Genomic DNA, 27,485 nt, shown 5'->3' with positions numbered 1-27,485 from the left:
CCCATAAACCACTGTGCTACCTTCTTTCTTCTTCTTCCACTGTTCCAAGGAATGTGCTTACTGCCCGTTTGGTGTGGAGTGGTCTATGGAGAACATTAGAGTCTGATGAATTGCACATACAGATCTGTGCATAGGCCTTTTCAAGTTCATTCACAACTTCATCATGGATGCTTTCGTGTAAAAACAGGCACTTCACAGTAGTACTCCTCTGACCAGAGGTTTTAGGCTCTTTGCACTACACAGTATTGCTTTCCTGTAATGATTTCAAGAGTCTTTATTTACTTGAGATATAATTGACATATAACAATATATTGGTTTCAGGATTACAGCAGAATGACTCAATACAGTATACGTATATATTGCGAAATGATCACCACAATAAGTCTAGTTAATATCCATCACCATACACAGTTACAAAATTTTTTTTCTTGTGATGAGAACTTTTTTTTTTTTTTTTTTTGCGGTACGCAGGCCTCTCACTGTTGTGGCCTCTCCAGTTGTGGAGCACAGGCTCCGGACGCGCAGGCTCAGCGGCCATGGCTCACGGGCCCAGCCGCTCCACGGCATGTGGGATCTTCCCGGACCGGGGCACGAACCCGTGTCCCCTGCATCGGCAGGCAGACTCTCAACCACTGTGCCACCAGGGAAGCCCCGTGATGAGAACTTTTAAGATCCACTTACTCTCTCAGCACCTTTCAGATACACAGCACAGTATTATTAACTCTAGTCACCACACTGCTCATTACATCCCTATATGTACATTATATAACTGGAAGTTTGTACCTTTTGACCACCTTTACCCATTTTGTCCCCCTTTCCCCACCCCTCCCCCCCAGCAACCATCAATCTGTTCTCTGTATCTATCAGTTTGGTTTTTTTAAGATTCCACATATAAGGGAGGTCATACAGTATTTGTCTTTCTCTGTTTGACTTGTCTCACTTAGCAGAATACACTCAAGGTCCATTCATGTTGTCACAAATGGCAGGATTCCCTTCTTTTTTATGGCTGAATAATATTCCAGTGTGTGCGCACATGCACACACACACACACCCCCCACATTTTCTTTATCCATTCATCCATTGAGGGGCATTTATTGTTTCCGTGTCTTGGCTATTGTAAATAATGCTGCAATGAACCTCAAAGGTGCAGATATCTTTTTGAGTTAGTGTTTTCATCTCTTTTGGATAAATACAAAGAAGTGGAATTGCTGGATCATACCATAAATCTACTTTTAATTATTTTGAGGAACCTCTGTGCTGTTTTCCGTAGTGACTGCACCAATTTACATTCCCACCAAGAGTGCACAGGGTTTTTCCACATCCTCGGTGATGTTGAGCACCTTTTCATGTATCTGTTGGCACCTAAATGTCTTCTTTGGGAAAATGTCCAAATCCTCTGCCCATGTTTTATCAGGTTGTTTGGTGTATGAGTTCTTTATATATTTTGGATATTAACCCCCTATCAGATACAGGATTTGCGAATATTTTCTCCCAGTTGGTAGGTTGCCTTTTCATTTTGTTGATGGTTTTCTTTCCTGTGCAGAAGCTTTTTAGTTTGATGTAGTCCCACTTGTTGAGTTTTGCTTTGGGTATTAAATCCAAAAATTATCACCATGACTGATGTCAAGGAGCTAAGTGCCTATATTTTCTTCTAGGAGTTTTACGGTTTGATGTCTTACATTCAAGTCTTTAATCCATTTTGAGTTAATTTTTGTGTATGGTATAAGATAGTGATACAATTTCATTCTTTTGCATGAGGCTGTCCAATTTCCCCAACACCATTTTTCTGAAAAGACTGTCCTTTCTCCATTGTATATTCTTGGCTCCTGTGTCGTCAATTAATTGACCATATATGTGTGCATTTATTTCTGGGTTCTCTATTTTGTTCCATTGATCTTTGTATCTGTTTTTATGCCAACACCACACTGTTTAAATTACCATAGCTTTGTAATATGGTTTGAAATCAGGAAGCATGATACCTCCAGCTTTTTTTTTTTTTTTTAGGAGAACAACAAATATTTTATTATTTTATATATAGTATATGAATCAACATAATTTCACAATTGTCTAATGATCTTATTTATCATGCTGTGTTTATTTTTAAGTGGTTTAAAATAGTGTTCATATTTCTTTGGGCTCAGAAATGTATCTCTCCTTTCTTTGGGGCCCCATTGGATTCCCTCCTAGCAATGGCTTCTTTTTTTTTTTTTTTTAACATCTTTATTGGAGTATAATTGCTTTACATTATTGTGTTAGTTTCTGCTGTATAACAAAGTGAATCAGCTGTACGCATACATATATCCCCATAAACCCTCCCTCCTGCGTCTCCCTCCCACCCTCCCATACCTCCAGCTTCGTTCTTTCACAAGATTGCTTTGGCTATTTGGGGTCTTTTGTGGTTTCAGACACATTTTAGGTTTCTTTGTTCTATTTCTGTGAAAAATGCCATTGGAATTTTGTTAGGGATTGCATTGAATCTGTATATCGTTTAGGGTAGTATGGACATATCAATTCTTATTAACAATATCGATTCTTCCAATCCATGAGCATGGAATATCTTTCCATTTATTTGTGTCTTCTTCAGTTTCTTTGATTAACATCTAGTATACAGATCTTTCACCTCTTTGGTTAAATTTATTCCTAGGTATTTTAATTGCAATTGTTTTCTTAATTTCTCTTTCCAGTAGTTCATTATTAGTGTATAGAAATGCCACACGTTTCTGTATCTTGATTTTGTATCCTGCAACTTTACTGAATTTGTTTATTCTAACAGTTTTTTGATGCAGTCTTTAGGGTTTTATATATATAATATTTCATGCAAATAGTGACAGTTTTACTTCTTTTATGGTATAAATGCTTTTTATTTCTTTTTCTTGCGTAATTGCTCTGGCTAGGACTTCCAGTACTATGTTAAATAAAAATGGCGAGAATGGGCATCCTGATCTTAGAGGAAAAGATTTTAGCTTTTTGAGTATGATGTTAGCTGTGGGCTTGTTGTGTGTATGGCCTTTATTATGTTGAGGTGTGTTCCCTTTGTACCAACTTTGTTGAGAGCTTTTATCATAAAAGGACGTTGAGTTTTGTCAGATGCTCTTTCTGCATCTATTGAAATGATCAAATGATTTTTATCCTTCATTTTGTTAATGTGTTGTATTATATTAATTAATTTGCTGGCATTGAATCCAAATTTTAAACTACCTTTTACTGCAAGGCTTACAGTAGAAAATCAGGGCTAAGCTTTATAAAAGTTATCATCCTAGTTCTTACATTTTTCTTCCTTGCCTTCCTTTGCTTCCTTTCCTCCCTTCCCTCCCTCCCTTCCTTTTAGGGAAAAGGATTTAGTGGGAGAGAGTAGAAGAGTCATTTTGTAAAAAACCGAAGATTTATTTTGGAAGTGCATATAAGTGACTATCTGGAGAAGTAGGAAAAAAATGATACATTCATTTCAATCTGAATAGGAATTTAGCCGTGAGCTTTGAGATTGACTGCAAAAAGTAAAATTTAGGACTTCCCTGGTGGCACAGTGGTTAAGAATCCACCTGCCAATGCAGGGGACGCAGGTTCGAACCCTGGTTTGGGAAGATCCCACACGCCATGGAGCAACTAAGCCTGTGCACCACAACTACTAAGCCTGTGCTCTAGAGCCCATGAGCCACGGCTACTGAGCCCTCGTGCCACAGCTACTGAAGCCGGCGTGCCTAGAGCCCGTGCTCTGCAACTAGAGAAGCCACCACAATGAGAAGCCCGCGCACTGGAATGAAAAGTAGCCCCCGCTCGCCGCAACTAGAGAAAGCCTGCACGCAGCAACGAAGATCCAACACAGCCAAAAATAAATTAAAATAAATTAATTTTTAAAAAATTTAATGAGAAGAGAAAACTCAACTGTGACTTTGGAAGAGGTGGGTGCTGAAATCTTTGCTCTGAGGGAGCATTTCAGAGAAGCCAAAAATAATGGCATAGATGTCTTGCCATCTGTTTTCTTATTCCAGTGTGTGCCAACCTTTTGGAAAATGCTCATACTTACATAGGCATGTGCACACTCTATTTTGGCCTTTGAAGTGGGCAATGAACATTGCATAATAATTATCGCAAAATTGGACTTGAACTGTCTTGAACTTTCTATGTGTTCCTTGGCTGATTGATGCCTTGTACTCTGAACACCTTCAAAGTATACCAAACAGAAGAACAGTTTTTGAATTTTCTTTAGAGTGCTCCCTACGGCTTCTGGTATGTGAGGGAAGGTGGTGGAGAGGGGAGAGATTTGTTGTTACTTTCTGGGTCTGTTTTAAATGCCCCCTTGGCAGCATCCCTGCAACCATTTTGCTTTAATGTTTTCAGTTCTTCTTTGTTTTTAGTCTTTTTTGAGACAACAGCTGGGTTCTACTTTTAGTACTTACTCTTGAGTCCCTGTCCTGTTGTGAGCCATTCTGATTTTTTTTTTTTTAAGGGTTGTGGCATCCTACTTTTCCGTAGTATTTAATTAAAAGTTTGGCTCTTTGGAACTTGTCATTGGCAACTGCTAGAAAACAGAGCCAGTGAATATTTTTAAGCCATCTGAGACCCTTTTTACCACTTCTGCAGCCTCCCCTATCCAAGGGTTGAGTGCTTTCTACCAGCTCCCTGCTTTTGGTGAAAGTTCACAATGCATGCTTTACCTGAGATAAACTGTATGTGTTGATTTGTAACTTACATGAACTTGCCAAAAGAGGCGTATTTCCTGAGTTATGGTTCATAATTTTCTGTGATTTTAGTTATTATTAAAATGGTTTAATTTTCTATATAGCAAACCTACTTCTGCCTCTGTTCTCTGAGACTGCCAGCTCTGAATTTTATGCTGACATAATTTGTCACCAAAATACGTATGCTCAGGTTACCAAGGGTATTCAGAGATGAATATCTCATTTTGCATATGGGAGGGAGAGAGTTAGGAAGGGTAGGGATAAAAATAACACTTTCTCCAAAAAAAAAAAAAAAACAAAACAAAAAAAAGCAGAATTTGCCCCAAAGGCATTTAGAATGATTGGCTTGTCCAGATCATGAATTTATAGAATGAGCTGTATATTTATGACAATTAAAAAAATTAACCCACTGTTGATCAGATTTCTCATGCTCCCCAGTGCCGTGGTATCCTCTTCTATCAGAGCCTTATCTAGAAAAATTACAGTGAAATGGAGCTCTTTCTGGGAAATAACCCAGCAGTGAGGAAGAGATACCATTAAGACATTTTCTGAAAAGCCAAGTTTTAAACATTTTTTAAAAATCCTCCATTTTATGCCAGATTATATGAACTTCACACAGAATTTAACATACAGTAAGAAAACAGCCTGTTGAAACTGTCAAGATTTATTGACCTTCCGTTTGAGGTCTTTGATTTGACGTGTCCTTATTGAGATAGGACAGACCAAAATTACCCTGTGAATGAAGCGTCTCAGGATTCATGAGAAAAGTTAGCCTCATCAGTTTTTTACTTTCTTTTTGAGATAACATAATTTTCAGGATAAATCATTATGACACACTGAATTATAATCTACAAATTAGAATATAATTGTGCAATTTGGGTATAATTCTCTTGCTCACATTTTATATTAGGCTTATTTCTTTGCAGACGTACAGTACTGTGAGTTTTTCATAAACAGCTATTTAAAGCCATTCACATGATCAAAATAATATTTATAGATATTCAGAAAATGATTAATCTTAAGATTGTGGCAAAGCAGAAAATCTCACTGTGTGGGTTTGCCACCTCCCCCAAGAAAAATGCAAGTTTTGGTTAAGTTCCCTGAATGAGTGTAGTGAAAATTCATTTCTTTTGGAACGATCATACAATTGAAAGACTAATTTAAATTAGGAGGGCACACTGGGCTTGGCTGAGGGCATTGTGTGAAAGCAAAGCATAATTTTCCTCCAAACAAAGACAAGCTTGTTGGAGAGCATGCTTTATTGCCTGGAAATTCTATATATATGCAAAGTTGCTCATCAATTCACTGTTGGGTTTTATGTGCTTGGTTTCTCCTTTTGTTTGGAAAAATCAAATGCTGAAAAAAGTAGGCATAGCTCTGCATGCTATAGGCACCAAGAAACCTACACATGCCAATTCTCTTGTTGTGCAGCGTTCCTGTGTGAGGAGCTGCCTGCAGCAGGGATGGACAGACTGGGGCTTCAGGCAGGTAAAATCAGGGTATATACTTCAGCAGGGCCCACCCAGGATTCCTGGAAAATGACATCTTTTTCTGATCCCTCCCTCTGACAGCCAGGTGGATATGGGGGGTAAGGTAGGTTCACATCCTGCAAGGCCATTCAGTGTTTTCTCTTTTCTTCAAGCAGCTTTATTATTGTGACACAATGCACAGACCGTACAATTTGCCCACTTACAGTATACAATTCAATAGCTTTTAGTATTTTGTACAACCATTTCCACGATCAATTTTAGAACATTTTTATCACCCCAAAAAGGCAAACTAGACCCCAGTTATTGTTCTCTGCAGACCCAGCTTTGGGTAAATTAATGAAAGGAAGGTGGGCATTCTCTAGGATGCTTTTAAACGGAAGTTCGCATCTTTGGAATTGCCTTCTCCAGTCTGTGTCTTAGTTTCATGGCATAACAGCCGTATTCAATACGCATACACAGCATTTGCATGGTACTTTACAGTGTGCAGAGCACTTTCTGTCAAACTGCAGCTGAGAGGCAGAAATGACAGCATGACGAGCTTGGGGCTGGGAAGTTCCCAGGTGACTGGCCTGGAGGAGAGGAACCGTGTTATTTGGCAACATCAGAGGGGTAGACCTGCAGGCTGGAACCTGGGCATTTGAGCAACCTGAGCCCAGCTGTGTGAGGTCTGGTCGAGGGTGGGGACAGCAGGAGAGCCAGTGGCCAGAAGTGGATCCAAGCTGAGAAGAGGGATGGAGGTACCAGAGGATTTCCATATAGGAGGTTGGGGGCTTGTGCGGGCTCAAACATCAAGATGGAGGGTTGTCAGAACAGGAGACAAAGATCTGAAAGGGAGGTGGAGGTCATGTCATGGTAGACAACCAGATGGGGAAGAGGGCCACCCTTGAGGGAGGAGAAGCTGGAGTGGAGAGCACAGGAAAGCCGGGGAGAAGTCCAGCGTGGCTGCCAAATCCTGCACCCCCTGAATGCATCCACCAGCCACACAGCGTACCCCTCGCACTCAGTCAGCATCGCCCAACCACCTCCTCTTTGCTCTGAGTGACTCTGATCCGTGCTTCGTACTTTCCACCGTCCCCCCCTCCCCAACTCCATACCTTTTCTCAGGACCCCCGCACTCTCTAGACCCATTTGGACAGGCCCCTCTGGTCAGCATTTTTGTTCAGACTCATATACTGCCCTTTGGCCAGCTCCCTTACACCCATACGTGAGATGAAGAGGCACTTGGGCAGATGTCCCAGCTCGTTGGGATATAGACAGGCTGGACCTCTAACTGGAGGACGAACCAGAATGTCATCGTTTGTGGGGGGGCGGTGTTGAGGGTGGGCAGAGAAGGTTCAGATAAGATTCCCGTAGGTCCTGGGGTCCAGGTTCAGAGTCCCTCACTTGGCTGCCACATCTCTCCTTAAAGGTGTCATTTTCAGCTTGACATTTTCACTGGAGGAAGAGGCATCCTTTTTGTCCACATTAGCTGTGTGCTGTGTGGAAAAGCGGTTGGCAATATCTCCTTTCCCAGTGAGGCTTATAAGGAATTTTTAATAAGGTACTCCTCCACTCCCTAAAGTTTTCTTTCCAGATTGTTCTAACTATCTGAGGCAGTGTGCTTTAATTTTCCCCGCAAATTTAAATGTACCTCAATGTATTTGATGGATGTTATTAAAAAAAACCATGTCCATGTTTATTGGGGCAAAATGCAATGATATTTTCAAAACATCAGGAATTTTATTTAAACCTACAATAAAATCAAGAATACCTATATATTACAAATATTGGGAAACACAAATTCATGTCTTATACTTTGGGTTTCCATAAGCATGGCACACGCATATCATATTGTTTAGATTTTGCGTTGACTGGTGGAAAGGTGGTTTCTTTCCTTCTAGCACTAGAGAGAGAATTTATAGGAAAGCCCGATGTAGCTATTTTCTGAGAATTGACGTTTGAAGTTGAGTTTCTAGATTGCAGCAGAAATCAGTCTGTTTTTGTGTGTGATCAGAGGTTACTCTGTGTAGGACTGTGAAACTCCTCAGCTCTGCCTACAGTGGGGATGAGACATCTGGTGTCCTCGGGCCTCAAGACAGCCCAGTGTGGAGAATGCAAAGAGGCCAGAAAGCAATTCCCAGAAAACCTGGTTACAAAAAGGCTGGAAGGCTGACCCCTGAGGGCAGTGGCCAACAATCAAAATGACAGTGCTCGGAGAGCCTGGCAAAGTCCGCCTTGATCCAGGATGGCATTGAGACCAGGAGGGTCCTCTGGTCTGATGGGTGGGGCCTGGATAAAAGGGTTGCCAGCAGAGAAAGAACAAACAAAAACCGGACCAGGTGACTGCATTGCAGTTTTGTGTCATCTGTCAAGGTTGGGCAGTATTTCAGGCTAGAACTAGAGGTACAAGGGACAAGAAATATCCTCTAGGGAAGGAGGCAGGCAAGGGCAAGCAGGCTGTGGCGGCATTGAGGGCCGGACTCGAGTCCCAGCCGAGGAGTGGACACATAAGGAGTCAAGGTCAAAGTCCAGCCATGGGGCCAAGCACATGAGGTGGGATTTGGGGAAGGCTGTCGCTCTTTTCACCCTTTCCACCCCTGCATACCTCCTCCCCACATGCCAGATACCTAGACACATGGCACCCAGGGACCACTGTCCCTGCTGGTGGGGACAGAGCTTCCACTTGGATAAGGACTTGCTGGAGAGTCAGAGGCAGCTGGACCTACAAAATGGGGGCAGAGCCTGTAACTGAGCCGAGTTGGGGAAGGCAGATGTTGACAGAATAAATGCACTAAGAGTAATCACTTAAAGTTTCAACTCTGACTCCTTGTCATCTCTTGGAAACTTTTAATTTTTATATAATTTTAAATATACTCAGAAAAAATGCAAGAATAGCGTAAAGAACTCCCCTAAGCTTTTTACTCCAATTCTGCCAATTATTTACATTTTGCCTCGTTTTCTTTGTCATTCTTTGTCTTTTTCATTTGTTTCTGAATCATTTGTAATTTGAGACATTGTATTCCTCTATTACTAAATATTAAATATTTCAGGGTATGTTTCCATAGAACAAGGACATTTTCTTATATTACCACAACACAGTTACCAAAATCAGAAAATAATACTCAGACACCATCCATAATGTTTTACTTTGTTTTTAACATCTTTATTGGAGTATAATTGCTTTACAATGGTGTGTTAGTTTCTGCTTTATAACAAAGTGAATCAGGTATGCATATACATATATCCCCATATCTCCTCCCTCTTGCGTCTCCCTCCCACCCTCCCTATCCCACCCCTCTAGGTGGACACGCAGCACCGAGCTGATCTCCCTGTGCTATGCGGCTGCTTCCCACTAGCTATAGGTTTTACATTTGGTAGCGTATATATGTCCATGCCACTCTTAACTCCGTCCCAGCTTGCCCCTCCCCTTCCCCATGTCCTCAAGTCCATTCTCTACGTCTGCGTCTTTATTCCCGTCCTGCCCCTAGGATCTTCAGAACCATTTTTTTCTTTAGACTCCATATATATGTGTTAGCATACGGTATTTGTTTTTCTCTTTCTGACTTACTTCACTCTGTATAACAGACTCTAGGTCCATCCACCTCACTACAAGTAACTCAATTTCGTTTCTTTATATGGCTGAGTAATATTCCATTGTATATATGTGCCACATCTTCTTTATCCATTCATCTGTCGATGGACACTTAGGTTGCTTCCATGTCCTGGCTATTGTAAATAGAGCTGCAGTGAACATTGTGGTACATGACTCTTTTTGAATTATGGTTTCCTCAGGGTATACGCCCAGGAGTGGGATTGCTGGGTCGTATGGTAGTTCTCATCCATAATGTTTTATAATTTCTCTTCTATTATTTTAAACTGTCAGAGATTGAAATTTAATTAAATTTCTTTTTTCTTCTGACAGTGTTGGGGGAGGGAGCACACACAATATTTTTTCTTCAAATGGATGACATGGAAGCCTTTTTCAAGTTTACAAAAAATACAGTTGGCAGCCGATGGCACTACAACATAATGCCACCAATTAGATAAATCACCAGAGAGGTCAGAGACGTTTCCAAGTGATATGCTTGCACATTTGTTTGCCTTGGAATTAAATTTTTACAGTGCTGTCTGATTTTCAAGAATAAAACTGAAATCACCACTTGGTAAGATCTGTATATATGATCTTTATCTTTTTGTCTTAAACTCGGGAAAGATTTATTGACAATGCAAATTCAGTATATTTTCCAGATCTCCCCCAGTTGAGTTAAATGGAGGTGTAGCCCCCAAATGAGGTGTCTAACAAGAAAGCGATGGTGAAATGTGTTCTTATAGCAAAAGCTATCCAAAATGTATTATTAGGAACAAAAGGACAAAATATCATGTACCATATGATCCCTTTTGTTTAAAGCCAATGGAGAGGTATATGTTGGCATGAGCATAGAAAAGCTCTGGACCTTACAGAAGAAATGAGTGTCAGCAGTGGTAAACTCGGCAGTAGCCTGGGTAGGTCAGTAGGTGGGAGGGGAGTGAGAGCAGAGAATTATTTTTCTTCATTTTACAAACCGTGTAGTTTAAATTTTTTGCCATGTGCTTTTATTTATTTTATAGCAATAAAAATTTTTACACTAGAGAGGAAGAGTGGGAGAGAAAAAGGGACAGTGGTAGTTAGAACAAAATAAAAAGGCAAACTTATTTAAAAATGATGTGGCTTAGAAAGCGACAGCAATAGGCAGAATTATGAAAAAAATAAGTTGGATATATAAAATGAATCATTTTCTACCATCATCTATTTATATATGGCTGCCAGTTTTTTTCAGCTAGATTCATACATGGGTCTCTTAAAACTAAATTTTCACTAACGAGTGCATTTTGGTGCTAATTCTGGTAGAGAAGACTGGCTGCTCTATCCCTCTGTACTTTCTTTTAAATTACAAAATTGATTAGTACTTAGAGATTTTTGATGAGTTAAGTTTAGGTCTTGTTTTATCAGCATCAACTGATCTTCATGCTTCTCCTGTCCCTTCTCTAAAAGCAAGAAGCTTATTCATAAAGAGCAAACAAACATCACAGAGATATTTGACCATGGACATCATGTGGTTTCAGATGGTTTCTTTCATTGTATCTTCAGATTATCAGATTTTTTTTTTTTTTTTTTTTGCGGTACGCTGGCCTCTCACTGTTGTGGCCTCTCCCGTTGCGGAGCACAGGCTCTGGACGCGCAGGCTCAGCGGCCATGGCTCACGGGCCCAGCCGCTCCGCGGCATGTGGGATCCTCCCGGACCGGGGCACGAACCCGTGTCCCCTGCATCGGCAGGCAGACTCTCAACCACTGCGCCATCAGGGAAGCCCCAGATTTATTTTTGTAGATCTTCATCCATTAGACTTATTTCTCTTTCAGGCATTAATTTTTTAACTGGGAACGTAGCCCTTGGCCAAATCAGTATGAGAAGAAATCGTGATGTAGAGGGAATGGGGACTAGTATTTATTGTGTGCCTGGGTTGTGAGGTGCTTTACCCGGGTTATCTCATTCAGTCCTTCCATCAACCATGAGGGGTATATGGTAATATTTCTGGTTTATTACTGGGGAACCTGAACCTCAGAATGTTTGAGAAATACTATCAGTAATTCATTCACTTACTCATTTGCTCAACAAATATTCATTGAAAGTCTGCTATGTTCCAGGCCCTGTGCTGGGTCTTAGGTACGCAGTGGGGGAATATAGATGTGGTCCCTGCCCTCCGTTAGCCTATAGTAGAAAAGAGGAGAGAGCCACTGGACCAGCACACGCTCAGATACAGTACAGAACCACACAGTACCTGGGCACACTGACAGCAACGGTATGACACTGGGAGAGAAAATAACAAGAGACTCCTGTAAACTGGGAGCTCAGAGAAGGCCATGCGTAAGTGCAAGTGAGTGGAAATTGGCAAGGATGAGCAGTGGGAAGTGTGCTTCAGGCAGCAGGAGGCCTGGAGGGGAAAGCTCAATGTGCTGGAGGATCTGAAAGTGCCAATGTGATTGGAGACGAGTAAAGGGGAAGAGTGTAGGAACTGAGGCTGGAGGGGCAGCTGGGGGCCAGGTCCAGTGAAGGCTCAAAAATCTTGTTAGCACCAGTGGTGGTTTGCAGGACCGGGATGGGAATTCATGTTTGCCTAGATCCTAAAGCTTATATCCCCCCAACTCTTTCAGCCTTGCCCTTTCTCATGCCCTACCCCCTGGGACACAAGCCACTCTATAGTGTTTTCTTCCACACTGTTTTCCAGAATGGCGAATGCACCGCTTTCATTATTGACACCTCCTAGTGCTCGTGAGGAGAGAAGTGGAGGCCTAGTCTGTTACTTGATGATACAGAGGGGATTAGAAAGTATGGGCCTGGGCGAGACGCCTAAGAGCACAGTCTGCAAGGAAAACAGTTCAGGTTATCTAGAGCAGAGAGGTGACAGGAACCAGGAACCACTCAAGGAATTCAAGGAGTATGGTATTCCACAAGAAACAGAAGCTTCCAGAACCACACAGAGCTGTTAACTGGGATTCCCCAGATATAGGCAGTCAGTATATATGGGATTGGATTGACAAGGATGTTTCAAGGTTGTTTACAGCACCTTGGAGCAGAACTAGTAGAAATGTTACCAGTGAAGGGAGATGAAGAAAGCAGGCACCGTATGTGTGAGCAGAAAAGCTGCGGGAGTTTGCAATAAATTCAAGTAGAAAGGCTCCAAAGGTCAAGAATGTTTGAAGGTAAGAAGCAGCCGACTCCAGGCTGTCGAGTTCCGTTGATGTATGAAACAGGCAAAAGTCACTGCCCTTGTATAGTTTCCATTCGTGGATATGGCAAAAACCGGGATCCTGTATGCACAGTGGGCTTTCAGGTAGGATTGGGGTTAAGGAGGTCAGGTGAGAGAAGCCTGTGGATGCTTCTAGAGAAACTCGGTCAGAAAATAACCACGGAAATGCATAGTACTTACGCCCCAGTGGTTTCGGGTTTTGAGGGACAAAGCCAGAAACTAAAGAAATGCCTCTGAAGTGGAAGTTCAGATACCTGTTTGGGCCACGAAAAGACCCCCCTACCCCACTGTCTTAGTCTGTTCAGGCTGCTATAACAGAATACCACAGACTAGGGGACTTTGAAACAACAGAAATTTATTCTTTCCAGTTCTGAAGGCTGGAAGTCTGAGATCAGGGTGCCAGCATGGTCGGGTAAGGGCCCTCTCCCAGGCTGCATAGAAGAGTACTGATCCCATTCATGGGGGCTTCCCCCTCCTACTTAAGCACCTCCCAAAGGCCCCGCCTCCTAATACCGTTACCTTGGGTGCTAGGATTTCAGCATATGAATTTGGCGGGGACACAGCCAGACTATAGCACCTCCTGAATCACTACTCACCAATCCCCCTCCTACACTGCCTGCTGCCCTTTGTAAGTACATTGTAGAGCAAGAATGCGAAGTCAGAATGTTGGTAGCTTGTTCTAATGGGATGACAGTCAGGGCTGTTACTTTCTGCGAAATGATCCTTTATTTTAGGTTTTTAAATGATTGATGCATCCAAATTTTGTATTATCAATATTTAAGCACTTTCTTGGAATTTGCATGTTCCCATGGTATGTAGTACGATATTCCTGTTAGTTTTATAAGTGCTGGGCTTCATCATTTTAATTCAGGATAACTATACTTAATAGTCATCACTTTGAAGACGAATATGTTTAAATAAAATGTCAATCAACAGGTTTTTATATAAACAAGGAGGTAGCAGTTATTTAGAGACAATGTTCATAGCCTCATTTATACATTAGATGGACTGTAGTAGGTTCAGGCTTAGCAAAAAGAGAGTTTAGGAGGATTTCCTGTGCAATAACAGCTCCAGAACAAATTATTTTATGACTCAATTAAGTAGCATTGACCTACTGTGTGTGTATGTCTTCCTCTCAATTTGAGTTTTTCTAAGAGAAGCTCATGGCTATTTCAGTCCCTCAAAGATACAGAGTGTGCACTAAAATTATAATCATTCATGAGCTCATTCATGAGCCTCCTGAAATTGCCGAACCTTTTAGTCATATTAAAAGTGCACGTGTGTTGAGTGTGCTTTGGCAAGAAATCCGAGGCTTTATCATCAAGTCTAAGTACTTGGAGATTGTTTGGCCTTGAGGAACGAAGGGTCTTTACCACCCCTGCTCCCCGTGTCTCTCTCTTCCCTCTCCGCTAATCTTAGGCCCCTTTGAGGGGCCACATCCAGGCCTGCCCTCCCCTAAGGGCTTAATGCCTTCCTTATTTTCCCATCAAAACCGTTCTCCAGGGCTTCCCTGGTGGCACAGTGGTTGGGAGTCCGCCTGCCGATGCAGGGGACGCGGGTTCGTGCCCTGGTCTGGGAGGATCCCACGTGCCCGGAGCGGCTGGGCCCGTGGGCCGTGGCCGCTGAGCCTGCGCGTCCGGAGCCTGTGCCCCGCGACGGGAGGGGCCGCAGCAGCGAGAGGCCCGCGTAACGCAAAAAAAAAAAAACAACAACAAAAAACCGTTCTCCACACAGCAGCCAGAATGATCTTTGAAAAACACATGTCTGTTCTTGTCACTTCTCCACTTAAACCGCTTCCAATTATAGTAGGATAATGTTCCAAATTCCTCTCATGGCCTCCAAGGCCTTGCCTGTTTGGCCCGTGCACCGCTCTGTCCCCACTGCCTTCCCCTCTCCCGACACCCTCATCCTGACTCTCCTGCCAGAGACGCGTCTTTGTCTGCACACCACCCCTGTTCGCCCTCTACCTGGAAGGCCCTCTGGCCCTTACCTCCAAGCCCTCTCAGCCTCAGATTTCACGTCCTTGCCCTGACTCCCAGATCTGAATTTGCCCCATGCTGTACCACCCAGCCACGTTTTCAGTGTACCTTTTTTACTTCTATCCCCTGGCACCACTGCACTGAGATGATTGTATGATCACGTGAGAATGGCTGTCCCCATCCCTAGAAGCAAAGCCCCTGGGGATCCCACTGTGAGGACCCCACTGTGCTTCTCTTTTCCCCTTGACTGATTTAGTGAATGCATTTTTCTCTCCCTTTCCCTCCGGGCTAATCTGACTCATCTCTGTGACTGAGTAAGGGCTGCCTAAGCTATATTCCTCACCGCCCTGCTCTCACTTGAGAGAATTTGAGGGACCCTCCACCTATTGGCTGGGATCTCTGCACCTTCACAGGCCAGGAGGAGAGAGAATTTCAAACCGGAAGTTTCTGTGGGAGACTGTATTTGCTTACTTGCAGCATCATCTTACTCGGGCTTCATTCTAGAATTCTTAAGCGATTCAGGTTTGGGAAACTTCCTCCATTAGAGCTATAGTTGTGATTATTGCCCTCCAAACTACAGCTCTTGCAGGTTACTCATGAATTAAAAATGGCCGGGAGTTGGCAAACAGATTTTGCCTCCATTTAGGTATATCTATATTAGAGCCGAAGGATGAATTAAACATCACTGAAGAAGAGGCAATAGAAGTTCTCTGTGCCTGTTAGGTCGATGCTAGAGAAATCAAGAAACAAGGAAAAAGAATAAGCCGGCAGTAAGAGGTAAACTCGGTCCAGCCAGTGATCTGCTGTGAGAGAAGCAGTACATATGGTTCTAAAAGGGTAAAAAGAAAAATTCTGCATGAAGGTTTCCCTCTACAACTGCTTTACTTTTTCCCCTTCTCCTCTTCACATGTTTAAGAATTTTCTAGATCTCTGGGATTTTAGAGCAATGTGCCATGTCCGTTTTCCCACCATCCATTACACATACAGAAGTTGTGAAAGAACTCTTGCCAAGAAACAGAAAAGAGGGGGGGCCTATACTTTACCTCCCTATTCTAAGTTATTCTACCGCATAATCAGGATACTTTCAGAGAAAGTACAGGCAACCTGTTTGTCATTACATTTCATGAACTGAGCTTTAATACTTTGGGAGACCCTAGTACAGATGTAATGAATGGGACATGATGACACGACATATCCCCACACCCTTGGTAGAGTCCCCTCTATTCTTCCCCAACCCTGGACACTGCCCACCATGAGCTGTCATTAGCATGTCCCTGTTCTGAGCACATGTGCATCACCCCTACCCTCAGGTGTTCACAGCAAGGCCTGTCAATCATCCTCATGGCTTCCTGTTTTTAATGTTTTTCTAGAGTTGATATCCCAGCCTAAGGATGTTATTTACGTTTTTCCTGAAACCTGAAGATCTCCTAGGTGGATGGGGTTGGTGGCAAAAGGCAGGGGACAGTTGCTGGGAAGGCTTGTACCCAAAGCTGAGGTCCGCACCTGGCTGCTGTGGAATGCGTTGACAGTTGCGTGCTGGCAACCTAGATGCCTTGGCAGTGGGCAGCAGCTCAGAGAACACCCGGGAAAGCCCTCAGTGTGTCAGGAAAGCCTTGACTTCCAGGGTGGGGAGTTCTGCCCCACTGGGACCCCTTCTTCTCTTGTCACAGAGGATCTAGCTAGGGTTCAGGCTGCCAGCCTTTATTCTCTGTGTGTCCTGCTTGGCAAATTGAGACCGGCCTTTAGAATATGACATATGTCTACTATGCCCCTCCTCCAGCAGACACCATCCAACTTTTATATCTGGCTCCTAGGCTACAGCTGGGCCATGTGGAGCCATTGCGCGGAGTAGAGAAAGGTAGCCCCTGCTCTGGGTGGGAGCAGCCCCAGCCTGGGGCTCAAGGCTGTGCAGCAGAGCTGGATTTACCCACAGCCTCCCTCGGCCTGGTGGCTGCTCTACCAGCCTCCCAGCCAGCCTTCCTCAGTGGCTTTGGGGGGACAGTGAAGGGGCTGAGACATGGACCAGGTTTTAACCTTCCTAAGACTGTCATCTTTTGTCTTTTCTCAGAAAACATTAGGATAGCCAGTGGCATATCTCCACCTTGATTTAAGAACAGGCTTCTGGCCTCACTAGCCTGAGGATTTCTTCCCTGCACTGACTTTGCTTTAAAAACTGGCCAATTGTAATTTAGAGATTTTTTTCTTTAAGATTTTGTTGACCCAAATCAGTTCTGATGGCTGAAAGGCTTTACTTACTTTTGTTCAGTTATTTCTGGGCTTTCTCTCCTGGGCTCTTCCCTTCTCCTTGGACTATTTTGCCATGTGGGTATGAAAGTAGGCAGTATATTATAAAATTACTTTAGAACATCTATTCTTTAAATTCTTATTTCTCCATAGCTCCCTTTAGCAGACAGGTCAGTGGATGTATTGTGTGGGTCTTTATATTGTGTGTGTATCAACAGCCTCAGTAATAAGAAGTCACTTAGAGAGTGTTCTTCCCTAAAGCTGGAGACTCTGCTTGGGAAATATCACCAGATATATTGGGATTAGTTTGATCAATTCTTGATTGTTTATTACTACTACAGTAATCATTTATTAAGTGCCTAATATGTGCTGGGCACTTCTCTAGATTTTATTTCTCATCCTCCCAATGGCCCTGAAAGATGGGTGATATTATCCCAGGAAACTGAGGTAAGTAACTTACTCAGGTTCACACAGGTGGCATGTGGCAGAATCAGAATTAAGACCCCTTTCTTGTGTGATTCCAGCATCTGCACGCTTTCCGTTACATCAGAGGCGCTTGGGTTTTTCCACTGAAGTTCTCTGAATGTAGAGGAAATCAATACATAGCGCCTTGGGTCTAGACCCTTTGTAGCTAGAAGTAGCCAGAAGCAAGCTCAAACTTTCTTTGAAGTCGCATATGCTTTAATCTTTAAAATTTATGCAGATTTAGTTTTCTGCTCCATAATATGAAAGTAATGCTTTAAACTATTTGACATAGAATAAAATGTAAGCTCTAGGAAGAGCTCCTGTTAACCCTTGTCACGTACCCTCTTGCCCTGCTGGGCGCTACACTAGGGGGATCTGCACACCTCAGTTTGAGAAGGGCAGCATTGCACCATGATGCATCTCAGTTAAATTCTTAGTTCTGCCGGTTTTGTTGATAACCCTTTCAGGTATGGAGCAGCCTGTCATTTGGCCAATCTACAACCATAGACGTCTTTCTAACAGAGAATAGAATCCCTAACACTTCATAGGCAAATCCTAATTTGATCTTTGTTGATTCTTCATGGAGATCTTTGAGTGACATCTGTCTGGCTGGAAGTTGAGAGATTATTTAATTTTGTGGTTTGTAAACTTTTCTTTTTTAGAAGCAAAAGTCATCTTTCAAATGAAATTGCTCTTAGAACTCTAAATTATATATCAGCTAAAAGTGAAGACACTCTAGTTGAAGGTTCTGCTTCCATGGTACCCTTGCCTGAGGGTCCTCCAAGGAGCCCAGGGTTCTGCAGAAATAGGTTTTAAAAACCCATTTCACCCACTCCCCACCCTCCACCTCTGGCAACCACCAATCTGTTCTCTGTATCTCTGAGTCTGAGTTTTTTATATTTGTATATTTTGGATATTAACCCCTTATCAGATATATGATTTGTAAACATTTTCTCCCATTTAGTAGGTTATTTTTTCATTTTGTTGATTGTTTCTTCTGCTGTGCAAATACTTTTCAGTTTAATGTAGTCCCACTTACTGATTTTTGCTTTGATTGCCTTTGCTTTTGCTGTCAAATCCAAAAAAAGTCATGCCAAGACCAGCATCAAGGAGCCTACAGCCTATGATTTCTTCTAGGAGTTTAATGGTTTCAGGTCTTATGTTCGAGACTTTCATCCATTTTGAGTTAATTTTTGTGTATGGTGTAAGATTGTGGTCCAGTTTCATCCTTTTGCATGTGGCTGCCCAGTTTTCCCAGCACCTCCTTTGTTGTAAATTAAGTGACCATATACGTGTGGGTTTATTTCTGGGCTCTGTATTCTGTTCCATTCATCTGTGTATCTAATACATTATTTTTAAATTCAATTCAGCAATGGCATTTATGAAACAATTAGAAATTTGCACTTGACTGGATATTATGGAGATACTGTTACATTTCTTAGTTGTGATGGTGGTGTTATGGTTTTGTTTGGGGGAAGAAAAGAACCCTTACCTTTTAGAGATTCCTACTGAAATATTTATGGATTAAATGATATGATATGTGGAGTTTGCTTCAAAATAACTCTGAGAGGGGCAAGTGGATAGGATTGTAGATGAAATAACATTAGTCATGAGTTAATAATTATTGAGGATGGATGTTAAGTATGCGGTGTGGTATTCTTTCTATTTTTATATATGTTTGAAAATGTCCATTCACGTTCCCAAAGTCAACGATAAGTGTTAATATCCTATTATGTGCAAGACAGGGTACCCTGTGTTGCAGGAGATCGATGTTTCACAAGTGCAAGGGGCCTTGTCTGCTTGTTCTCTGCAGTAAGCCCAGTGTCTAGGACACAGTCTGCACATAGTAGATGCTCAGTACAAACACACGCTGAAGCCCAGCCCGCACTCTGCGCCCCAAACGACTGCTCTGTTTTCTGTTCCCAGGAGTGGCAGCCCTGGTAACATGCTCCAACTAGGTCTGAGCCAACCTCAGACCTAGTGCTATGGAGTTGAAGGAAGGCGGAGTCCTGTTCATTTAGGAGTCAGCAAGGTGCTTCCATGGAGTTCATGGAAATTGACATTGAGGTGCCCGAGACAAATTGCATCCATTGCATCCAAAACAACATCTCTAAGCAAAGCAAAATTGCTCCTTTAATTTAACATGAATTATTTCTTTCAGGATCCTGTTAATGCAGTTGCTAACAGTGACAGAAATACCTCAAAAGGCTGTAGGGGGTCATAGAACCTTCTTAGAACATAACCTAGCCCATCTGCTCTCTCTGCGCCTGTTTTGTTCAGCGTCCAGCATAATATTACGCCCAGAAGTGTGCTTTGATCAGTGCTTTCTCATGAGGAAGAAAAGTAGATAGTATCATAAGAAAGTGGAAAAGCAGAATTGGGGAATTATCAAAGGAAATGTCAGGAATGCAGGGTGATGGATTGGTCCCATGTGTACGTTGGAGTGATTAGTTAACTCAGAGGCAGAGAAAAATCATGATTTTAAATGTTTGCATGCAGGTGTTAGTATAGTTGCCTCAGAACGAGAAGAAAAAAGGATTTAAAAAAAAAAAAAAAAAAGCTAGTCACATCTTGACTAGAAGAAGGCTCTTTTGAGAACTCGTCAATGTTACTTTACAAACACCATTCAGATCTACCAAATGGGCCAGATGGCTGCTCCAATACTGCGTGCTGCTGGCTGCCCACTGCTACAGATGAAGTCTTTTCTGCTGACGTTTGTGTAACCCACAAGCACGTTATAGTGTTGATTCCTTTGGTGCTGTTTAACATTTATGTGTCATCATAATTATAAACCATAAATATACATGACACCATGCAATAAATAAAATTGCCCAGCTTTTCACTCTGAAAGGGGAGGAGGCTGTACTTATTACCTGAGAAGAGACGATGTCTTACACTCACTTTCCATTCTTCATAAATGTCACTCCTCTCTTGTTGGGTGCTCTACCTACATGCTTTATGCCCACCAAGCCTTATCCCTTCAAAACAGCACAGACTCCCAAGGCTAATTATGTATCGCTGAGCCCCAGGTTTTAAAGCAGGCCTGGACCAAAAGTTAGGGGGAGACAATTCAGGGGAATCCACATAGTTCTAAATGAAGCCAAACTATTGTATTTGACAACAAATCGAAAGTTCTTTGGAGGTCACATAACGGGCAGGTGTACAGTGTAAAAGGAAGTTGGTGAATGGCGATGAATCAGCTTCTTTCAAAACAGACATTTTCTAGAGATGCATTTCTTTTTGCTTTGAAAGACAGCTGATTCAGTGCTATTCACCTGTTAAGAAGGCGGCACTTTTATTTGTATCTGCATCTGCAAAAACCAAATGTCTTTTCCCTCCTCAAAAACCTGAGCGTGTGTTTGAGAGCATGAGAGGCTTGGCGAGAGGTGGAGGGGAGGGTAAGAGCCCGCACCGTTTGGTTAACCAGCCGCAGATACGTGGAGGAACGGGCTGTGACAGAACTCCCTCCCCAACAGGGGCTCTTTCAGTCTCATCCGGGAAGACCTCTTTAGAACACAGCATTTTTATTTTAGGCCCCAGAGCCCAGACAGCACGCTCCATGGCTCTATAAATACAAGACTCAGATGCTTCCTGACACCCAGCGTTTCTGCTTCTTAACATGTAAATACGTGAATGTTCAAAGTGAGTAAATATCCGTACACTGAGTTTACAATCTTGTCTTTCAGAAGTATCGACAGTACATGGCAGGACTTCTGGCTCCTCCTTATGGTGTTATGGAAACAGGCTCTAACAATGACAGTAAGTGAAAAACATGAACATTTTGTATATAAAAGTCTGTTGTGCGGCATGTGTTTTCATGTGACACAAAAATACTTCCTACACCAGCTTGACAGTAAGTCTCCAGACTCTCTTGTGGATAAACAGACCCACCAGCCCACACTTGAGTTATTTTAAAAAATTGTTCCTATAGTATAATTTCGTGGTCTTAGCTGATAGAGGGAGGTATGCTCTGGTACTAGTCGGAACTTCAGCATGCTTTCCCAAAATACCTTCATTTTAAAGTGTTGTTTCTGGGCTCTTTTAAAAATGGGGTTCAAGAACTGTGTTCGTCGTAGACACCTGAGAGCCACACCTCTTGCTTACTTTGATGCTACTGATCAAGGAGAGAAGCAGCGGGATTCATTCTTTCTTCTTCTTAAATCGTGGCCTCTTCCAATTCCAGGCCTTCAGCCAGATGAGTCTCTGGCTGATCATAAAAGAAAGGAAGTTTTTCTCTGTGATGCTCTTTTCTAATGGGTGCGCACTAGACTCGAAGAAATCCTGTGTCCTGAGTCTGTTTATCTGTTCATGCATGTCAGAAGCATCTTTTTAGCACTCGATACCATCCCTGGGGGTTGCTCGTTGAGGCTCTGGGTCCCCTTACTTGGCTCTTGTCTGTATGTGTGTTACGAGGCAGCGAGCCCTGGGGTTTCTGAAGCTGTGGCACTTCAACACTGACACACTGATGGATCGAGCAGTACTTCCACTCCAAGCCTCTTCAGAGCCAGAGCCACCCTTCCCATCCTCTTCCTACCTCCTTGAATTCCCACTCTCATTCTTACGCTCAGACTTGTCACTCTCTACAGGTGACCCTCCTTCCCGCCTGACCAGGATCTTAAGTGAGCTTCCGTCCCCTCTGTTTCCCAGTTTCTGGGCAGCCTGTGCCCTCTCTTTCTCTGTTTCTCTTCTATCCTTGGAGAGGTGGGTGTTGGAGGGCAGATCTTTCTTTCCTTTCATTTCTTCCCCTGTTCTTGATTTTTCTCCCCTGGCTGATCTAGGGATGACCAGTAACTGAGCTGGAAATCCCAGCTGTGCTCTCTCCTAGCTGTGTGACTTCCGTTAAGGCACTTAGTGTCTCTGCGCCTCGGTTTCCTCATAGGATTGTTGTGAGGATTAAATGAAGCAAAACGTGTCAGATGTTTAGAAGCAAATGTGCCGGGCGTATAATAAGCACCCAAGTGATGTGAGCTATTATTTCCTCACCACCAGTTACTCTTTAACCCCTCAAAGTCTTCCTTCTGCCGTATACTTCTTGACTCAAGCCATCTCAATTCTCCAGTGACCAGCCAATAGCCAGCCTCAGTCATTACTATTACACACTCTCTGTGACTGGGTAAGATTTTCCATGTTCGGACTCCATCCTCTCTTGGGTCCCAGCCTCCACTGCATTATCCTGGTTTTCTTGTATCTCTCTGGCCCCTTGTATTCTTTCATGGGTATTCTTCCCCTCAGCTGGAAGTTTAGACAGCCTTGGCTGTTTTTCTCTTTTTTCCTCTATACTGACCCCTCCGCCGTTGCATCCTTTCTTGCAACTGATACAAATCTGTTTGAGTCTTACAAAGGGCAGCCTAACTTTCCAAGTGACTACTGATCCGATTCTCTTTCCACCCGGATGTCCTCCTGGTCTCATGCACTCAAAATATCAGTAACGGAATACATCGTGATTCCCACAAACCATCCTTCCTCCTGAAAGTGTATTTCCATTCATAACTCCACTGTCCTCCCATACCAGGTACTAAACCTCCGCTGTTTGGGGGTCCTCTTTTCTCTCACCTCCACCCCCCTGAAGTTAATCACTTGTCCATCCCTTGTTCCTTCCTCTGTAGTGTTCATATTCTTTCCTTTCTCTCCCCTCTGCAGCCCCCTGGCTGAGGGCCTCATGACCCTTGACCTGAGAGCAAAGATGGCTCAGCTGGCTTTGAACCTTCATTATTTCACTCTTGGTTTACCCTACACCTGACTTACACAGAACTTTTTAAATTTACTTTTTATTATGAAAAATTTCAGGCATACAGAATGATACAGTTAATACCTGTATTGTCATCACTTTAATTAATATTAAGCTTTAATACTTAAATAAGATTAGTAATAATTTGATAGGTATTTTCATATTATTATTTTGCCACATTTCCTTCTTCTAATCACATATATACATTTCACCCCAAATACTTCAGCAGGCATTTTTGAAAATACAGACTTTTCCATGCAAAAACCACACCATTATCATACCTAATTACTGGTATGATTTTCCTTAATAATATCCACCACTCAATCCAAGTCCGAATTTCCCCAACTGAATGTCTTTGTAGTTAGTTAATTGTTCAAACTGCGCTTCCGTGAAGGACCATGCCATTGCCTCTGGTTTTTATGTCTTTGGTGTCTTTTAATTTTGAAAAGTCCCTTCCCTCCTTTTTCTTGATCATACCACTCTGTTGCTCAGAACCTTTAATGATGGTCCATGGCCAGGCATACAAGGTGAAATTCCAAGACTGCTAATGCCTTAGCCCAACTTGCAAGTTCCTGCATGGTCTGAGAGCACCTTTTCAGTATTATTTCTTTACAGATACCCTAATTTCTATCCACTCTGATACGATGATTTGTACAACTGTGTGTTTATCTTATTAAACCTCCTAGAAAGTAAGCTTCTGTTACAACCCTGTATCTCCTCATTAGTCAACTCTAGTCCTTTCAAATGGTCGTTGGATGGATGGATAAATGGATGAATGAGCTCAAGACGAATTTCAGAGTGCTGACATTGGGCCACGCTTACTCTTTCTGGCAGATCCGAGAAGTGATGTTCATTAATACTCTGCTTGAGAGGACAACCCTCTCTGTCCCCTTGTTTCCTGCCTGAGCTGTTTCCAGCCTGAGCTGTTATGTCCCGATACTATCCCAGGTTGGGGGTCAAAGTTTAATTAGGGTACGTTTCCTAATAATCTATTCTTTTCTTACCCCTCCTGCTTACTGCTGCCTATTAGGATGGGCACTCGGTGCTTTTAATGCCAATATTTTAAGTCCTGTATGACCCCTTATTAAACACATAAAGTCCTGCTTACTCAGAATTTGGATGTACTATATCTTTGCATTGCAAACCCCCTCACACCACCCCAGTAGTTCTAAGCTAGGTGCAAGCCATACATAAAAACCACCTGGACTTCTGTCGCTTCAGTATAAGGCCGCTTGTTCTCACTCGTACTGGGGCCAGTAAGCTCTGCTGGGGCTGGTGACCTTCCAGTATGGCCACCCTTACCATGGCAGAATAGCAGACCCAAAGGAAGTGCAAAGGACCAGTGCCAGCCTGGACCAAGTGCTCATGAAATGTGTGTAAATGAGTGAATGGACGAATGATTAACTTATTTGCTAAGAAAATTGAGACACCCCTGCAAACAGCCATTGCCTACTGGGACCTGACTTGGAAGCAGCAGCGGTTTGCTTTGCCCAAAATAAAAGTTGTGTGCTAGTAGTCTTTATGTGCGACCTGCCCCCAGGTTCAAATCCCTGGAGCGGTGTCAGGGGGTTTGCCTTGGAAAAATACGATCCGTGCAACTTAAGAGTTGATGTGTTTGTCTAAAATTCTGAGTGTTCTGGTGCCCAAGACAGAGTAACTGCTCTGAGACAGTTGCTCGCATGGTGTAAAATAAGCAGGGCTGGATTTTCACCTCTAGGAGAGTAAGGCGTACGGTAGAAAAGCAAAATAAGTATGAGATTTTATTGTCTGGCACACAGCCCTGCTCCTGATTCATTGATTTATTTATGTTACAGATTTTGGTAGGTGCTGCTATGTTTCTAAGCAGCATTATGTACGTTTTTATGGAAAGACAAATTGAAAACACCGAAATGTAACTTGGTTTGATTCAGCAGGGGATTTCATTGCCATTTTGCAAGTTGATCTTACAGCTCATCCTCTTTCTCTCTCTCTTTCCTCTTCTAGGGATTCCTGACGAGAACGTGAGTAGCTACTCTGTCTCTGCCTAATTTCTAAAAACTGTCATAAGGTAAAAAAATAATTGTGGTAACGCTACCATCAAAGAGAGCTCTTTATCCACATTCAACAGAGCAGTAAATATTTTTCTAATCTTATTCTGGCATCTTTGGTGAGTCACTTTGAAATATGAAGGGGAGAAGGTTGATTGCTCTGACGTGGTCATCACATGTCCTTGATGTTAACTAGTCCGAAGAAAGGTTACTCTAGGGACAAACAGTATAATTGATAAGTGTTTTCTTTTTCCCATGATGCATACGTGGCAGTAGAGAAAACCACTAGTTTAACAGCACATAGAAAATTAGCTGTTTTTCCTTAGTAGGAATACAAAATAGGAGATTTCAGGCCAGTTGATTTTATAATTGTATCCAAGTGCATTAGAGTCAGTATTTCTCTTTGAAGTCGAAAATAATGAATTGCTCTATTTGGTCAGGGCAAACAGGTAAGAGAGTAGGTGCTTTAGGATAAACCTGTCACCAAGAACCAGTGCCAAGTACTCCTTCTAAGGCTGGTAGTGGTGTCGTGGCATTCTCTTTGCATGCAAATAATAATGATATTAACTGGAATCTAAATTTAGACAACAACATGGAAGGGTTAATACGGAAGTGTGTAGGGATTAATCTGAAGTGGTGCTTGGTGGCTCTCAATTGTATTGACTTGTCATTGTGTTCCTCAGTTGCTGTACCCAAGTGACAGTGTTACAGAACTGTCTCCCTTTTCTGTCCTTTTCCTGCTTCGGGGCTGGTGTCTGTGGTAATTTCAGACTATTTCTGTATTGCCTTTCAGAGGTCTGACTCTAGCTTTCTTTAGGTCCTCCTGTTTTCATAATGTTGCTTTTAAAGGGCTGGTTGGGAATTCTGGTCCACTGCTATACCACTACAAATTTGGGTTCAAGACCTAGCAGTGTCACTTGAAATGTCACACCAAATCCTCGTTGACTTGGTTCAGCAAAGGACTTCAGTTCCTAGCTGTGGGACTTTGCGCAAGCCACTTAACTTCTCTAAACATCCTTGCCTCATCTTTAAAATGTGGGTGTTGGTTGTGACTACCTTAAGAGGCCATCGTGAATACTGAGTGAGATAATCTGTGGAAAGCATGGAGAGTCATACAATAGAGCTCAGTAAAGGTGAGGACTGTTGCAATAATTATTATTTTATCAAGTCTTGTATCATTTTCTAGCTGTCTTTTCTCCCTACCCCTTATAAAGTAACTGTCCTTTTACATTTTATGGCTCTCCTTAACCTTGAAGGACATTTGATCTGGTCCAAAAGCATCTATAGAGACATTTGGTCCATGCCAAAAGGTCCTTGATATTTGCCCTGTCCAAAACCATTTGTCATGGACCAAATATGCATATGAACTTTTTGGATACAACCAAATTTCAAGGACATTTTGATGTGGACCAGATATCCAATGGACGTTTTGGACATGATCAAATGTCTACTAACCCTCCTTAAAATGTGTTTGTTCAGTGAACCTTTGTAATGGTATTTTGCTATTTAAAAAATGTATCTTTGTATGTTGAGTGAAGCTGTAGATGATCAGGTTCATGGAGAGTCTAAAACCATAGGCTTTAGATGCTAAAGTAACTGATCTTAGCACCATTTTGGACATGGATGTCCCAAAGCACGCTGTAACAAATAATACATGGATCATTGGCCAAATAAAGATGATAAAAGGGCCTGGTGCTTCCTCATCAGGGGACTGTCAGTGGTGTGGAGAGCACACACAGAATGGCCAGGCCCCAGGAGGTCTCAAATGTTCTAAGCTTCAAAAGGATGCTCTGTCTCTCTTAGGCACCTGGTGACCTTTAGGTTGGACCTCCCCACAGTAGAACGACAGATGCAACGTTCTAATCAGAAAGCCTGCCAGCTGTCATGTAGCTCACTTCATGACAAGAGAGGAGTTTGAAGTTTGCAGAAAGTCAGATACAATGAATTTAACAGCGTCTTGCCCTCAGAGATTTAGGGGCCTGGCCAGCCTGTCTCCCCGATAACTAGTCATAGTATATACTTACTTGTATTCGTTTGGGTCATTCTATGTCAAACTCACTAGCAAGAGGAAGCATACTTTTTCTCTGTCAGCAAGTAGAGTGGATACA

General features: G+C 42.6%; 1 protein-coding gene across 4 annotated transcripts in view; it reads left to right on the top strand.

The window, feature by feature from the left end:
• RAPGEF4 (Rap guanine nucleotide exchange factor 4) overlaps positions 1–27,485 on the top strand; it is a 318,960-nt gene that overhangs the window by 157,913 nt on the left and 133,562 nt on the right. For 2 of the 4 annotated variants that reach the window (XM_029224814.1, XM_029224813.1), the window contains 2 exons: positions 21,309–21,381; positions 25,334–25,350. In XM_029224814.1, coding sequence (XP_029080647.1) covers positions 21,324–21,381; positions 25,334–25,350 — 75 coding nt within the window. In that variant the 5' untranslated portion in view covers positions 21,309–21,323. The remainder of the gene's footprint in view (positions 1–21,308; positions 21,382–25,333; positions 25,351–27,485) is intronic. The other 2 variants (XM_029224810.1, XM_029224812.1) reach the window with 1 other exon arrangement.

The sequence above is a fragment of the Monodon monoceros genome, unplaced genomic scaffold (assembly GCF_005190385.1).
Source record: "Monodon monoceros isolate NGI ecotype Baffin Bay Population unplaced genomic scaffold, NGI_Narwhal_1 Super_Scaffold_16, whole genome shotgun sequence".
NCBI classification, from domain to species: Eukaryota; Metazoa; Chordata; class Mammalia; order Artiodactyla; family Monodontidae; genus Monodon; species Monodon monoceros.
The sequence above is the reverse complement of the archived record's forward strand: the minus strand, read 5'-3'. Positions and strand labels throughout refer to the sequence as shown.